Source organism: Balaenoptera physalus, assembly GCF_965194825.1.
Source record: "Balaenoptera physalus genome assembly, chromosome: 3".
Taxonomy (NCBI): Eukaryota; Metazoa; Chordata; class Mammalia; order Artiodactyla; family Balaenopteridae; genus Balaenoptera; species Balaenoptera physalus.
This window is the reverse complement of record NC_138890.1, coordinates 21,982,775-21,997,261: the sequence shown is the minus strand read 5'-3', so window position 1 is coordinate 21,997,261 and position 14,487 is coordinate 21,982,775. Positions and strand designations below refer to the sequence as shown.

The window sequence follows — 14,487 nt, the reverse complement described above, 5'->3', positions numbered from 1 at the left end:
TATAAACAGGAGTGGGGAAATATGAGGTCAACATTATGTTCCCCTGTACCTTTCTCCTATTCCCAAATTCCGCCTGACGTCATCCACTTCTGGTCACTTCTGGTTTGGGATACTTGTACGTGGAGGCATACTGGCTGGTATAATAGTTTGGGATTCCCCCTTTATTACCTATTTTATTTGTATAATGAGAAGATAACTAAACTTACATATTAAGTGTTAAGTATCTCTTACAGCATTTTAACTCCAAAATTGCAGAGAGGAGTATGAGAATAGTTTTTTAATCATTATTTCACCATACACAATATTATCTAACTTTACCTCTTATATTTGAAGTTTTTTATACCTGATTAATGTCCATATTTATGTGTAGGTGAAAAATAATTTACCACAGTAAGGTTTATAGTTATAGTTTTATGTCAAATTATATAACCACAAATACTAGAAGGCAGTATAGCAGAGTCTCAGGGGCAAGGGCTCTGGAATCTGACTGCGTGGATTCATATTCTGGCTTAACCTAACCAGGCCCAATTTCCTTATCTAAACTGGAGATAATAATTGTAAAGGTATTATAAGGATTAAATGGGGAAATACATGTAAAGTGCTTAGACTAGTAAACACTTACTAAGTATATAGTAAGTCCTTGATAAAGTTAACTAGTGTTATTACTAAGCAGTGAATCAACTGTCAGTAAGAGAAGACCTGACTTACAGTGGCTTAAATAAGAAGGGTTTGTTCTGCTCACACAGCAGGCACCCTGAAGATAGGTGGCTGCTAAAATTTGCTCATTTCTACAATGCCAGGGTTTGGCCTCACTTCACTTCCCTTGGACTTTTCCCTCATGATTACACCACCACCAATCACCACATTCTCAAACAAAGGCATTCAAAGGCAGAAAGCAGGAGGCAAGGAAACAGAATTTCTGCCCCTGCGCCTTTCTCTTTTTAGGGAGGAAACCACCACTCTGTGTGTTGTGTTGTGTTCTTCAAGATTGTCTTAGTTTGAGAAAGCCCTCTGGCTAAACAATGGAGGTGCTGGCTTTGGGTGGTCAGGCAGTCCTAAGTGCACTGATGTGGTCCACATGAGGGGCACGGATGGGCGAGGCACCAGCTTGCTGCTACAGCTGTCTAAAGGGCATCTGATGTGGTACACATATACCTGGAATACTGCTCAGCCGTAAAAAAGATTGAAATAATGCCATTTCAGCAACATCAATGGACCAAGAGATTATCATACTAAGTGAAGGAAGTCAGACAGAGAAAGACAAATACTATATGATATCACTTATATGTGGAATCTAAAATATGACACAAATGAATTTATCTACAGAACAGAAACAGACTCACAGACATAGAGAACAGACTTGTGGTTGTCAAGAGGGGGGGGGTTAGGGGAGGGATGGATTGGGAGTTTGGGATTAGCAGATACACACTACTATATATAAAATAGATAAACAACAAAGTCCAACTGTATAGCACAGGGAACTATATTCAATATCCTATAACAAACCATAAAGGAAAAAAAATTTTTTTAATAAAGGGCATCTAAAATCTTACACATTCAAGAACACGCTTCTAATTTCTACCCCCAAACCTGCTCTTCCCACATGTTCCCCATCTCAGTAGGTGGCAGCTCCATCCTTCCTGTTACTCAGACCAAATGTTGGAGTCCTCCTTAATTCCTCTGTCTTACACATCACATTCAATTACACTGTAGTTAATAAATCCTGTCAGATCTGCCTTCAGATTCTGTCCAGAATCCAACCGCTTTCATCACCCCTGTCATCACCATGCTGACCCAACCCACCATCGTTTCTTGCCTGTAGTATTTCAGTAGTTTCCTGACTGCTCTCCACTTTCTCCCCCACCATCCTTTTAAAAGCTAGATCATAATTATGTCACCTTCTTGCTCAGAACCCTCCAGTCTCACTCAGAGTAAAAGCCAGTTTCTTCACATGGCCGGTAACTCCTCTAAGAGATTTGGTCCTCTCCAACTCTGCCCTTGCCTGCTACTCGCCCTCTAGCTCAGGCTGCCCCAACTGCACTGACCTACTTGCTGTTCTTCAGTCATGCCAAGCATGCTCCCACGTCAAGACCTGCCCCTTCTGATGGGCACAGTCTTCTGCCACAGAGCTTCCAGGCTTGATTCCTCACTTCCTTCAAGTCCCCGATGTCACCACCCTGAAGCCATCCCTGCTCCACTCCGTACTCCCTGCCCTCCTCGCTGTTTTAGTTTTCTCCATCTAACATGCTATACATGTGTATTTATATACATGGATGTACTACGCTTCTTTATTTATTTTCTATCTCCCCCACAGAAATGTAAGTTCTGTGAGGGAAGGGACTTTCTTTTTTTTCCTGTTTTACCCCTAGTGCTTGGAACCTAGTAGGCACTTGGGGGGAAAAATGCTGAATGAGTAAATGAATGAGCAAACAATATTATTAAAAAAAAAAAAAAAAAGCTGACTGCCTGATGACCAGACTGCAGCCGTGACACAAACTGCTCCATCTTTTTTTTTTTTTTAACAGAAACCATTCTATTTATTTATTTATTTTATTTATTTATTTTTGGCTGCGTTGGGTTTTAGTAGCGGCACGCGGGATCTTTCTTTGCAGCGCATGGGCTTCTCTCTAGTTGTGGCACAGGGGTTCCAGAGCGCGCAGCCTCAGTAGTTGCGGCATGCAGACTTAGTTGCCCTGCTGTGTGTGGGATCTTAGTTCCCTGATCAGGGATCGAACCCACGTCCCCTGCTTTGGAAGGTGGACTCTTAACCACGGGACCACCAGGGAAGTCCCAGCAAACAATATTGAACATTCAGTTTGCTTCAAGCTTTGTGTGTACAAGGCTTTGTGCATTTTCTTTCCGTGTTTTATGATTAATACCTTTTATGACTAATTATCAAAATGAGATTATTGAATAGGAAGGTAAAGGCATTTTTTGGCTTTTAATAAAAATAATCAAATTGTTTTCCAAAATATTTAAACCAGTTATGTAGAGGGCACCAGTTATATGATGGTCCTGCTAGGCAGTCTACATTTAAACTTTTCCATAAATTTTATAGGAAAGACTAGAAAAATTGATTATTTTTCCATATTTATTTATAACCATCAATAGTACTGTTACATTTTTCTTTTCAGTTTTTTTTTTTTTTTTTAACTTTGGGTTTATTTATTTATTTTTGGCTGTGTTGGGTCTTCGTTTCTGTGCGAGGGCTTTCTCTAGTTGCGGCAAGTGGGGGCCACCCTTCATCGCGGTGTGTGGGCCTCTCATTATCGCGGCCTCTCTTGTCGCGGAGCACAGGCTGCAGACGCGCAGGCTTAGTAGTTGTGGCTCACGGGCCCAGCTGCTCCGCGGCATGTGGGATCTTCCCAGACCAGGGCTCTAACCCGTGTCCCCTGCATTGGCAGGCAAACTCTCAACCACTGCGCCATCAGGGAAGCCCTCTTTTCAGTTTTATTGAGATATAATTGACATACAGCACTGTATAAGTTTAAAGTGTACAGCATAATGATTTGATTTACATACATCGTGAAATGATTATCACAATAAGCTTAGTGAACATCCATCACCATATGTAGATACAAAAATTAAAGAAAAAGAAATTTTTTTTCCTTTTGATGAGAACATCAATGTATTTTTAAATAAATTAATTAATGTAATATAAATATTACTTTAAAAAATTAAAATCTCACCCACAGGCTTTCTTTTTTTTTTTTTATTCTTCTTTTTTTCTTTTATTATCAGTCATCAATTTTATACACATCAGTGTATACGCGTCAATCCCAATCGCCCAAATCAGCACACCACCATCCCCACCCCACCGCGGTTTTCCCCCCTTGGTGTCCATACGTTTGTTCTCTGCGTCTGTGTCTCAACTTCTGCCCTGCAACCTGGTTCATCTGTACCATTTTTCTAGGTTCCACATACATGCGTTAATTTACGATCTTTGCTTTTCTCTTTCTGACTTACTTCACTCTGTATGACAGTCTCTAGATCCATCCACGTCTCAACAAATGACTCAATTTCGTTCCTTTTTATGGCTGAGTAATATTCCATTGTATATATGTACCACATCTTCTTTATCCATTCGTCTGTCGATGGGCATTTAGGTTGCTTCCATGACCTGGCTATTGTAAATAGTGCTGCAGTGAACATTGAGGTGCATGTGTCTTTTTGAATTACGGCTTTCTCTGGGTATATGCCCAGTAGTGGGATTGCTGGATCATATGGTAATTCTATTTTTAGTTTTTTAAGGAACCTCCATATTGTTCTCCATAGTGGCTGTATCAATTTACATTCCCACCAACAGTGCAAGAGGGTTCCCTTTTCTCCACACCCTCTCCAGCATTTGTTGTTTGTAGATTTTCTGATGATGCCCATTCTAAGTGGTGTGAGGTGATACCTCATTGTAGTTTTGATTTGCATTTCTCTAATAATTAGTGATGTTGAGCACCTTTTCATGTGCTTCTTGGCCATCTGTATGTCTTCTTTGGAGAAATGTCTGTTTAGGTCTTCTGCCCATTTTTGGATTGGGTTGTTTGTTTCTTTAATATTGAGCTGAATGGGCTGTTTATATATTTTGGAGATTAATCCTTTGTCCGTTGATTCGTTTGCAAATATTTTCTCCCATTCTGAGGGTTGTCTTTTTGTCTTGTTTATGGTTTCCTTTGCTGTGCAAAAGCTTTGAAGTTTCATTAGGTCCCATTTTTTTATTTTTGTTTTTATTTCCATTACTCTAGGAGGTGGATCAAAAAAGATCTTGCTGGGGCGTCCCTGGTGGCGCAGTGGTTGAGAATCTGCCTGCTAATGCAGGGGACACAGTTTCGAGTCCTGGTCTGGGAAGATCCCACATGCCACGGAGCAACTGGGCCCGTGAGCCACAACTACTGAGCCTGCGCATCTGGAGCCTGTGCTCTGCAACAAGAGAGGCCGCGATAGTGAAGAGGCCCGCGCACCGCGATGAAGAGTGGCCCCCGCTTGCCGCAACTAGAAGAAGCCCTCGCACAGAAACGAAGACCCAACACAGCCAAAAAAAATAAATATAAAAAAAAATAAATAAAATATTAAAAAAAAAATAGCCAGCATAGTTTCTGTTTAAAAAAAAAAAAAAAAAAGATCTTGCTGTGATTTATGTCAAAAAGTGTTCTTCCTATGTTTCCCTCTAAGAGTTTTATAGTGTCCAGTCTTACATTTAGGTCTCGAATCCATTTTGAGTTTATTTTTGTGTACGGTGTTAGGGAGTATTCTAATTTCATTCTTTTACATGTAGCTGTCCAGTTTTCCCAGCACCACTTATTGAAGAGACTGTCTTTTCTCCATTGTATATCTTTGCCTCCATTGTCATAGATTAGTTGACCATAGGTGCGTGGGTTTATCTCTGGGCTTTCTATCTTGTTCCATTGATCTATGTTTCTGTTTTTGTGTCAGTACCATATTGTCTTGATTACTGTGGCTTTGTAGTATAGTCTGAAGTCAGGGAGTCTGATTCCTCCAGCTCCGTTTTTTTCCCTCAAGACTGCTTTGGCTCTTCGGGGTCTTTTGTGTCTCCATACAAATTTTAAGATGATTTGTTCTAGTTCTGTAAAAAATGCCATTGGTAATTTGATAGGGATTGCATTGAATCTGTAGATTGCTTTGGGTAGTATAGTCATTTTCACGATATTGATTCTTCCAATCCAAGAATATGGTATATCTCTCCACCTGTTGGTATCGTCTTTAATTTCTTTCATCAGTGTCTTCTAGTTTTCTGCATACAGGTCTTTTGTCTCCCTAGGTAGGTTTATTCCTAGGTATTTTATTCTTTTTGTTGCAATGGTAAATGGGAGTGTTTCCATAATTGCTCTTTCAGATTTTTCATCATTAGTGTATAGGAATGCAAGAGATTTCTGTGCACTAATTTTGTATCCTGCAACTTTACCAAATTCATTGATTAGCTCTAGTAGTTTCCTGGTGGCATCTTTAGGATTCCCTATGTATAATATCATGTCATCTGCAAACAGTGACAGTTTTACTTCTTTTCCAATTTGTATTCCTTTTATTTCTCTTTCTTCTTTGATTGCCATGGCTAGGACTTCCAAAACTATGTTGAATAATAGTGGTGAGAGCGGACACCCTTGTCTCGTTCCTGATCTTAGAGGAAATGCTTCCAGTTTTTCACCATTGAGAATGATGTTTGCCATGGGTTTGTCGTATATGGCCTTTCTTATGTTGAGGTAGGTTCCCTCTATGCCTACTTTCTGGAGAGTTTTTATCATAAATGGGTGTTGAATTTTGTCAAAAGCTTTTTCTGCATCTATTGAGATGATCATATGGTTTTTATCCTTCAGTTTGTTAAGATGGTGTATCCCATTGATTGATTTGCGTATATTGAAGAATCCTTGCATCCCTGGGATAAATCCCACTTGATCGTGGTGTATGATCCTTTTAATGTGTTGTTGGATTCTGTTTGCTAGTATTTTGTTGAGGATTTTTGCATCTATATTCATCAGTGATATTGGTCTGTAATTTTCTTTTTTTGTAGTATCTTTGTCTGGTTTTGGTATCAGGGTGATGGTGGCCTCATAGAATGAGTTTGGGAGTGTTCCTTCCTCTGCAATTTTTTGGAAGAGTTTGAGAAGGATGGGTGTTAGCTCTCCTCTAAATGTTTGATAGAATTCACCTGTGAAGCCATCTGGTCCTGGACTTTTGTTTGTTGGAAGATTTTTAATCACAGTTTCAATTTCATTCCTTGTGATTGGTCTGTTCATATTTTCTGTTTCTTCCTGGTTCAGTCTTGGAAGATTATACCTTTCTAAGAATTTGTCCATTTCTTCCAGGTTGTCCATTTTATTGGCATAGAGTTGCTTGTACTAGTCTCTTAGGATGTTTTGTATTTCTGCGGTGTCTGTTGTAACTTCTCCTTTTTCATTTCTAGTTTTATTGATTTGAGTCCTCTCCCTCTTTTTCTTGATGAGTCTGGCTAATGGCTTATCAATTTTGTTTATCTTCTCAAAGAACCAGCTTTTAGTTTTTTTTTTTTTTTTAAACTTTGGGTTTATTTATTTATTTATTTACTTTATTTATGGCTGTGTTGGGTCTTCGTTTCTGTGCGAGGGCTTTCTCTAGTTGCGGCGAGCGGGGGCCACTCTTCATCGCGGTGCGCGGGCCTCTCACTATCGCGGCCTCTCTTGTTGCGGAGCACAAGCTCCAGACGCGCAGGCTCAGTAGTTGTGGCTCACGGGCCTAGTTGCTCCGCGGCATGTGGGATCTTCCCAGACCAGGGCTCGAACCCGTGTCCCCTGCATTGGCAGGCAGATTCTCAACCACTGCGCCACCAGGGAAGCCCCAGCTTTTAGTTTTATTGATCTTTGCTATTGTTTTCTTTGTTTCTATTTCATTTATTTCCGCTCTGATCTTTATGATTTCTTTCCTTCTGCTAACTTTGGGTTTTGTTTGTTCTTCTTTCTCTAGTTCCTTTAGGTGTAAGGTTAGATTGTTTCCTTGAGATTTTTCTTGTTTCTTGAGGTAGGCTTGTATAGCTATAAACTTCCCTCTTAGAACTGCTTTTGCTGCATCCCATAGGTTTTGGATCGTCTTGTGTTCATTGTCATTTGTCTCTAGGTATTTTTTGATTTCCTCTTTGATTTCTTCAGCGATCTCTTGGTTATTTAGTAACGTATTGTTTAGCCTCCATGTGTTTGTGTTTTTTACGTTTTTTTCCCTGTAATTGATTTCTAATCTCATAGCGTTGTGGTCAGAAAAGATGCTTGATATGATTTCAATTTTCTTAAATTTACTGAGGCTTGATTTGTGACCCAAGATGTGATCTATCCTGGAGAATGTTCCATACGCACTTGAGAAGAAAGAGTAATCTGCTGTTTTTGGATGGAATATCCTATAAATATCAATTAAATCTATCTGGCCTATTGTGTCATTTAAAGCTTCTGTTTCCTTATTTATTTTCATTTGGGATGATCTGTCCATTGGTGTAAGTGAGGTGTTAAAGTCCCCCACTATTATTGTGTTACTGTCGATTTCCTCTTTTACAGCTGTTAGCAGTTGCCTTATGTATTGAGGTGCTCCTATGTTGGGTGCATATATATTTATAATTGTTATATCTTCTTCTTGGATTGATCCCTCGATCATTATGTAGTGTCCTTCCTTGTCTCTTGTAACATTCTTTATTTTAAAGTCTATTTTATCTGATATGAGTATAGCTACTCCAGCTTTCTTTTGATTTCCTTTTGAATGGAATATCTTTTTCCATCCCCTCACTTTCAGTCTGTATGTGTCCCTAGGTCTGAAGTGGGTCTCTTGTAGACAGCATATATATGGGTCTTGTCTTTGTATCCACTCAGCAGTCTATGTCTTTTGGTTGGAGCATTTAATCCATTCACGTTTAAGGTAATTATTGATATGTATGTTCCTGTGACCATTTTCTTAATTGTTTTGGGTTTGTTTTTGTAGGTCCTTTTCTTCTCTTGTGTTTCCCACTTCGAGAAGTTCCTTTAGCATTGGTTGTAGAGCTGGTTTGGTGGTGCTGAATTCTCTTAGCTTTTGCTTGTCTGTAAAGCTTTTGATTTCTCCATCCAATCTAAATGAGATCCTTGCCGGGTAGAGTAATCTTGGTTGTAGGTTCTTCCCTTTCATTACTTTAAGTATATCATGCCACTCCCTCCTGGCTTGTAGAGTTTCTGCTGAGAAATCAGCTGTTAACCTTATGGGAGTTCCCTTGTATGTTATTTGTCGTTTTTCCCTTGCTGCTTTCGATAATTTTTCTTTGTCTTTAATTTTTGCCAATTTGATCACTATGTGTCTCGGTGTGTTTCTCCTTGGGTTTATCCTGTATGGGACTCACTGCGCTTCCTGGACTTGGGTGGCTATTTCCTTTCCCATGTGAGGGAAGTTTTCGACTATAATCTCTTCACATATTTTCTCTGGTCCTTTCTCTCTCTCTTCTCCTTCTGGGACCCCTATAATGCGAATGTTGTTGTGTTTAATGTTGTCCCAGAGGTCTCTTAGGCTGTCTTCATTTCTTTTCATTCTTTTTTCTTTAGTGTGTTCCGCAGCAGTGAATTCCACCATTCTGTCTTCCAGGTCACTTATCCATTCTTCTGCCTCAGTTATTCTGTTATTGATTCCTTCTAGTGTAGTTTTCATTTCAGTTATTGTACTGTTCATCTCTGTTTGTTCTTTAATTCTTCTAGGTCTTTGTTAAACATTTCTTGCATCTTCTCAATCTTTGCCTCCATTCTTATTCTGAGGTCCTGGATCATCTTCACTATCATTATTCTGAATTCTTCTTCTGGAAGGTTGCCTATCTCCACTTCATTTAGTTGTTTTTCTGGGGTTTTATCTTGTTCCTTCATCTGGTATATAGCCCTCTGCGTTTTCATCTTGTCTGTCTTTCTGTGAATGTGGTTTTTGTTCCACAGGCTGCAGGATTATAGTTTTTCTTGCTTCTGCTCTCTGCCCTCTGGTGGTTGAGGCTATCTAAGAGGCTTGATGGGAGGCTCTGATGGTGGGTAGAGCTGACTGTTGCTGTGGTGGTCAGAGCTCAGTAAAACTTTAATCCACTTGACTGTTGATGGGTGGGGCTGGGTTCCCTCGCTGTTGGTTGTCTTGCCTGAGGCAACCCAACACTGGAGCCTACCTGGGCTCTTTGGTGGTGCTAATAACAGACTCTGGGAGGGCTCACACCAAGGAGTACTTCCCAGAACTTCGGCTGCCAGCGTCACCATCCCCACGGTGAAACAGAGCCACTCCCTGCCTCTGCAGGAGACCCTCCAACACTAGCAGGTAGGTCTCGTCCAGTCTCCCCCGGGGTCACCGTTCCTTCCCCTGGGTCCCGATACACACACTATTTTGTGTGCGCCCTCCAAGAGTGGGGTCTCTGTTTCCCCCAGGCCCGTCGAAGTCCCGCAATCTATTCCCACTAGGCTTCAAATTCTGATTCTCTATGAATTCCTCCTCCCATTGCCGGACCCCCAGTTTGGGAAGCCCGACGTTGGGCTCAGAACCTTCACTCCAGTGGGTGGACTTCTGTGGTATAAGTGTTCGCCAGTCTGTGAGTCACCCACCCACCAGTTATGGGATTTGATTTTACTCTGATTGCGCCACCCCCTACCGTCTCATTGTGGCTTCTCCTTTGTCTTTGGATGCGGGGTATCCTTTTTGGTGTGTTCCAGTGTCTTCCTGTCGAATACCGTCCAGCAGCTAGTTGTGATTCTGGTGTTCTCGCAGAGGGAGTGAGAGCACATCCTTCTACTCCGCCATCTTGGTTCCTCCCATTGTTTACATTTTTATTTTCTCTTCCTGATGTCTATAAACATAATTCCACATAGATTCAATATAATTTGCCATTCTTATCTTTTCATACTAAATTTCAATTTTATGATTCACAGTTATACTTTTCTTTTTTCTTTCATAGTTATACTTTTTAACATTGGATTCAGAAGGTTTCATTGAGTTGGTCAATTTTTTAAATTGGTGAAAAATTGGAAATAACCTAAAATAAACTATTGTAAACATCTTCATAAATACAACTTTTCTTTTTCTACTTAAAGATGTATGTTTTTGATTCTCCATTAATCAACTTGCTTGGACAATAGTGTATTAAATAGAAGTTGTTAAGAGTGTTTATGAAGTCAAAAAAAAAGCTTATGAATTATCTGCCAATTGTTATTTCAAGACAGTGGTATTTTAATAATCAAATAGTACATACAAAGAAGTTAAGATTTGTGGTATCACACTAATTACATATTGTTATTAAAAATTTATATGATATGTAAAGCATTCTTAAAATAGCTAAGTTGCCTTTTGCTATAATATTAGAAATGGAAACATATATAAATAAAACATGTATATGTGAAACATATTAGGAATTCTGTAATATTAGTACCTGGTGGTATATAATACAGCATCATGGAATGAGAATACAATTAAAAATTTTTTTTTATTTAGCTTGATTAAACAAAGTGGAAATGTAACTGAAGTATACAAGCTCATTGAGGTATTTTAAGAGTAATTTTATTTCTTGGTCTATTTTTTGTATTTGCCTCAGTTATTTGGAGACATAGAGGTAAGCCAAATCAATAGCTGGGTATATACTTAGAGCCAGGTGAGTATAGGGGTAAGATAATGGTGTGAATTGTGTCATATTTATATTGTAGTTATGTATGCCTAAAAAAGACGGGAACTTTTATTAGAAATTTTTTTTTATCTCCTAACACAAAAAGTATAATTAAAAAAATTTTTAATACAAATGTATTTGCATTAGTTTCTGAAAGTAAAGGAAGGGTATACACATACAAACCACATGCATACAGACATCTTTTTTGGAGGGTAATTAAGTTAAAAAACAAAATAAAATAGCACAAAAAGAACTGAGCTCCTATATATTTTTAAGAGGCATGTTAAATCACACAGAATCATGTGGTGATTATCAATAAGCTACACTCTATGAAATATTTATCCTATATTACCACATACACTCTATTTTACACTCCATCCTAATGCCGCTAAAATGTAGAAAGCAGCAGCATAGCACAGGGAGATCAGCTCGGTGCTTTGCAATGACCTAGAGGGGTGGGATAGGGAGGGTGGGAGGGAGGCTCAAGAGGGAGGGTATATGGGGACATGTGTATGCATATGGCTGATTTGCTTTGTTGTGCAACAGAAACTAACACAGAATTGTGAAGCAATTATACTCCAATAAAGATCTATTAAAATAAATAAATAAAATAACATGAAATAGTAGATTTGAAGGATAAAAATAACCATTTTAACCTATGATGTTTGTTTTCAGTAAATTCAAATTAAATATTTAAATGTGAATTTTAATATATGGCTTGTTCTAAATAAAATATTAACACGTAGGTCTAGTTTTTGCAACCAAATATTTCATATAAAGATACTTGCCTCTTTACTACTGAAATATAGGATAAGTCTCCACATTTCACTCTTTTATCCAGTGGGTTTCATTTGTTTTTTTGTGTGTTTTCTATATGAAATCAAAGGAGCAGTGAAGGCTGACAGGCTTATAGGAGAGTAACATTGACTCACCTACCACCCAGCAACTTGCAGTCTTATAACTTTTACTGTTTTTACATAGAAAAATTCATCTTAAATTGAAATTTTGGTCCAATTCTGAAGATTCTGTTTGGCAGAAGTCATGGGTGTACCTGTGTTTCGCTATCCTTGAGATTCAGAAATGCCAAAGGTGTTCTAAGATTCAATAAACTTGAGTGTTTCTGCATGATACATAAAATGGATCATACTTTGGGATTTTTAAAAATTTTATTTTTCCATTTCTGCACATCTCAATACTTTTGTTTTAGTTAAAATAACTTGTTAGTGTAGAGAACTTATATTTTTAAAAAATGCTGGCTTATGTAAAACCTTTTTACAAAACGATCCTTTTTTTAATGGCCTTGGCATCATTGTCCAGTGCCTGTTTGATTCCTTTCAAACTGTACACTTTTGAGAGTTGCTCTGTAGACCTTTGGTGCATCTTGATTCCTTCTTTCGTGCTTTGTCAAACATAGGATTGGCCACAAAGAAACCTGTAAGTAATGGAAGGAAACACTCTGCTGGTAAAGAATGTTATGGTCCTGAACCTCTACCACCTGGTGTGTCTGGTTTCCTGCCGTGGCGTACTGCAGAACGTGCAAAAAGCAACAGGTAATGTGTTTGCATTCCCTGTCTTTTTCAGTCGTTCAGAATTCTTTATTTTGGAACTTCCATTACGTGGGCGGTCTCTGGTGCTTTCTATAGAGGAAAGAAGATAACTCACACATGGCTTCTGCCTAATGAGCCGTCTAAGGAAGAAAAACAGAAAGTAATTGGGAGTTTCAAGTTGTTTCTCAAGTGTCACAACAGAGGTAACCCCGTGGGAGTCATGAGGAGACTAAAATTATCTCCAATTGTGCAGGTGAGAAAAGTTTCACTAAAGGCAGGTGTAGTTGAGCCAAGCCCTACAGCACAGAAGTAGGAATTTGGATATGTACGAATGGGAAAAAAGACATTTTAGGCATGGGAAGCAGTTTAATGCAGAATGGATGAGAAATCTGCATTAGACCTATTCTAAATCAACTGGCTTATTAACTCAGTAAATCAGATTTAGTGAGTCAAACTAGCTTTAGCTGATTACTTATCCAGGGGATAGCTGTTCATAGTAATTTTTGTCATAGAACAGTAAATAAAATTGTTGAATTATAGCTTTAGGCTTGCTAAGTGAAATAGATTGCTCTAGATGATTTTCACGTGACTTACTTGGTAGTATTCACGAAATTGGGGGTTAACAATTGCTTAAGAAAACAAAGAGAACTGATTTTAAATAGTACTTGAAGGAGTTACTGTGTAAAGTATCTGTTCAGTAGCTCATGTTAAATGGATGTTTATAATCCTTATTGGACAACCAACTAATTTTTTGCAAATGGTAATGTGAATTGCTGTTGCATAAACTATAGTGTTGAATCCCCAGTCTTTGCACTTGAGTTTAACAACTCTATGGTTTCCTATCTTCTTGGTGAGACACTTAATCTCAGGTCCATCCTCGTCACACAGAGTGGTAAATTAGAGAACGATTAATATCACCATTTAAAGAAGTGAGACTGAAATCTCAACCATCCTGAACATAGGAGCTGAAGGGGCCTCTCAGCAGTTCAGAGAGTTATCACCAAGCCAGTCGGCTGAATTCTGTTCAGTTTTCTCCGTAGCAGAGCCCTCCAGGTCCTTCTTTTGAGCTTATTTATTTTTATACACAATTCTGTATGGATACTGTACATAATACTAAATAGTTGTATTAACTGGATTTAACTGGTGATGTATTTACATCAAGATCTAACTTCGTTTTGTTGATATCTTTTTAAGGGCTTTCCATTCATCAAAGCTCGTGATGTATGTAATCAGGTGCAGGTATGTAGCTATCATATTTATGATATGTAGGGGTTGAATTGGGAAAGGTGGGTGGTCATTCTTCTTGCTTTTTAAACTGACAGAGCCTTACAAGAAGTATTTCCCTCTCTGAAATAAATCCATGTAAAACTTGTCTGGTCGCTCTCCCAATGCAACCATGTAATTGTGTGGATTTCGCACACAGCTGGCAGCCTTGTGGTTATGTCTGTGAAAAAGGAAGCCTGTTCTCCAGTCTGCAAATCAGCTGTTACCCAGTGAAATGAACTTGACTGCCATTTCTGACCCCTCACATGGAGCTGTCATACTCAAGAATGTTCATATGTTTTCAAGAAATGTTGTTTGCAGGCCGTATGTACAAATTCCTGATCTGAAAGCCAATATAAAGCAACATCTCCCAAACTTCTGCTCTCTCACCAAGGCCACACACATTCCCTCGCTTATGGCCTCATGGCAAGCTAATACTGTCAGTATCAGATTCTCCTTCCCAGTGGTCTTGGGAGACCGCATAGTTGCTCTATGAAAGGCACCACTGCTGAGATTGAGAGAAGAGCACCTTGGGTGTCAGTCCTGCCCTTGCATGCCCAGAGGGAGGGG

General features: G+C 39.0%; 1 protein-coding gene across 1 annotated transcript in view; it reads left to right on the top strand.

The window, feature by feature from the left end:
- Nucleotides 1-14,487, top strand: part of LOC309657053 (centrosomal protein of 78 kDa-like) — a gene marked incomplete at its 3' end in the record, with an annotated part of 38,738 nt that overhangs the window by 10,184 nt on the left and 14,067 nt on the right. Inside the window, exon 2 of the mRNA XM_082454015.1 lies at nucleotides 12,522-12,657. Coding sequence (XP_082310141.1) covers nucleotides 12,549-12,657 — 109 coding nt within the window. The 5' untranslated portion in view covers nucleotides 12,522-12,548. The remainder of the gene's footprint in view (nucleotides 1-12,521; nucleotides 12,658-14,487) is intronic.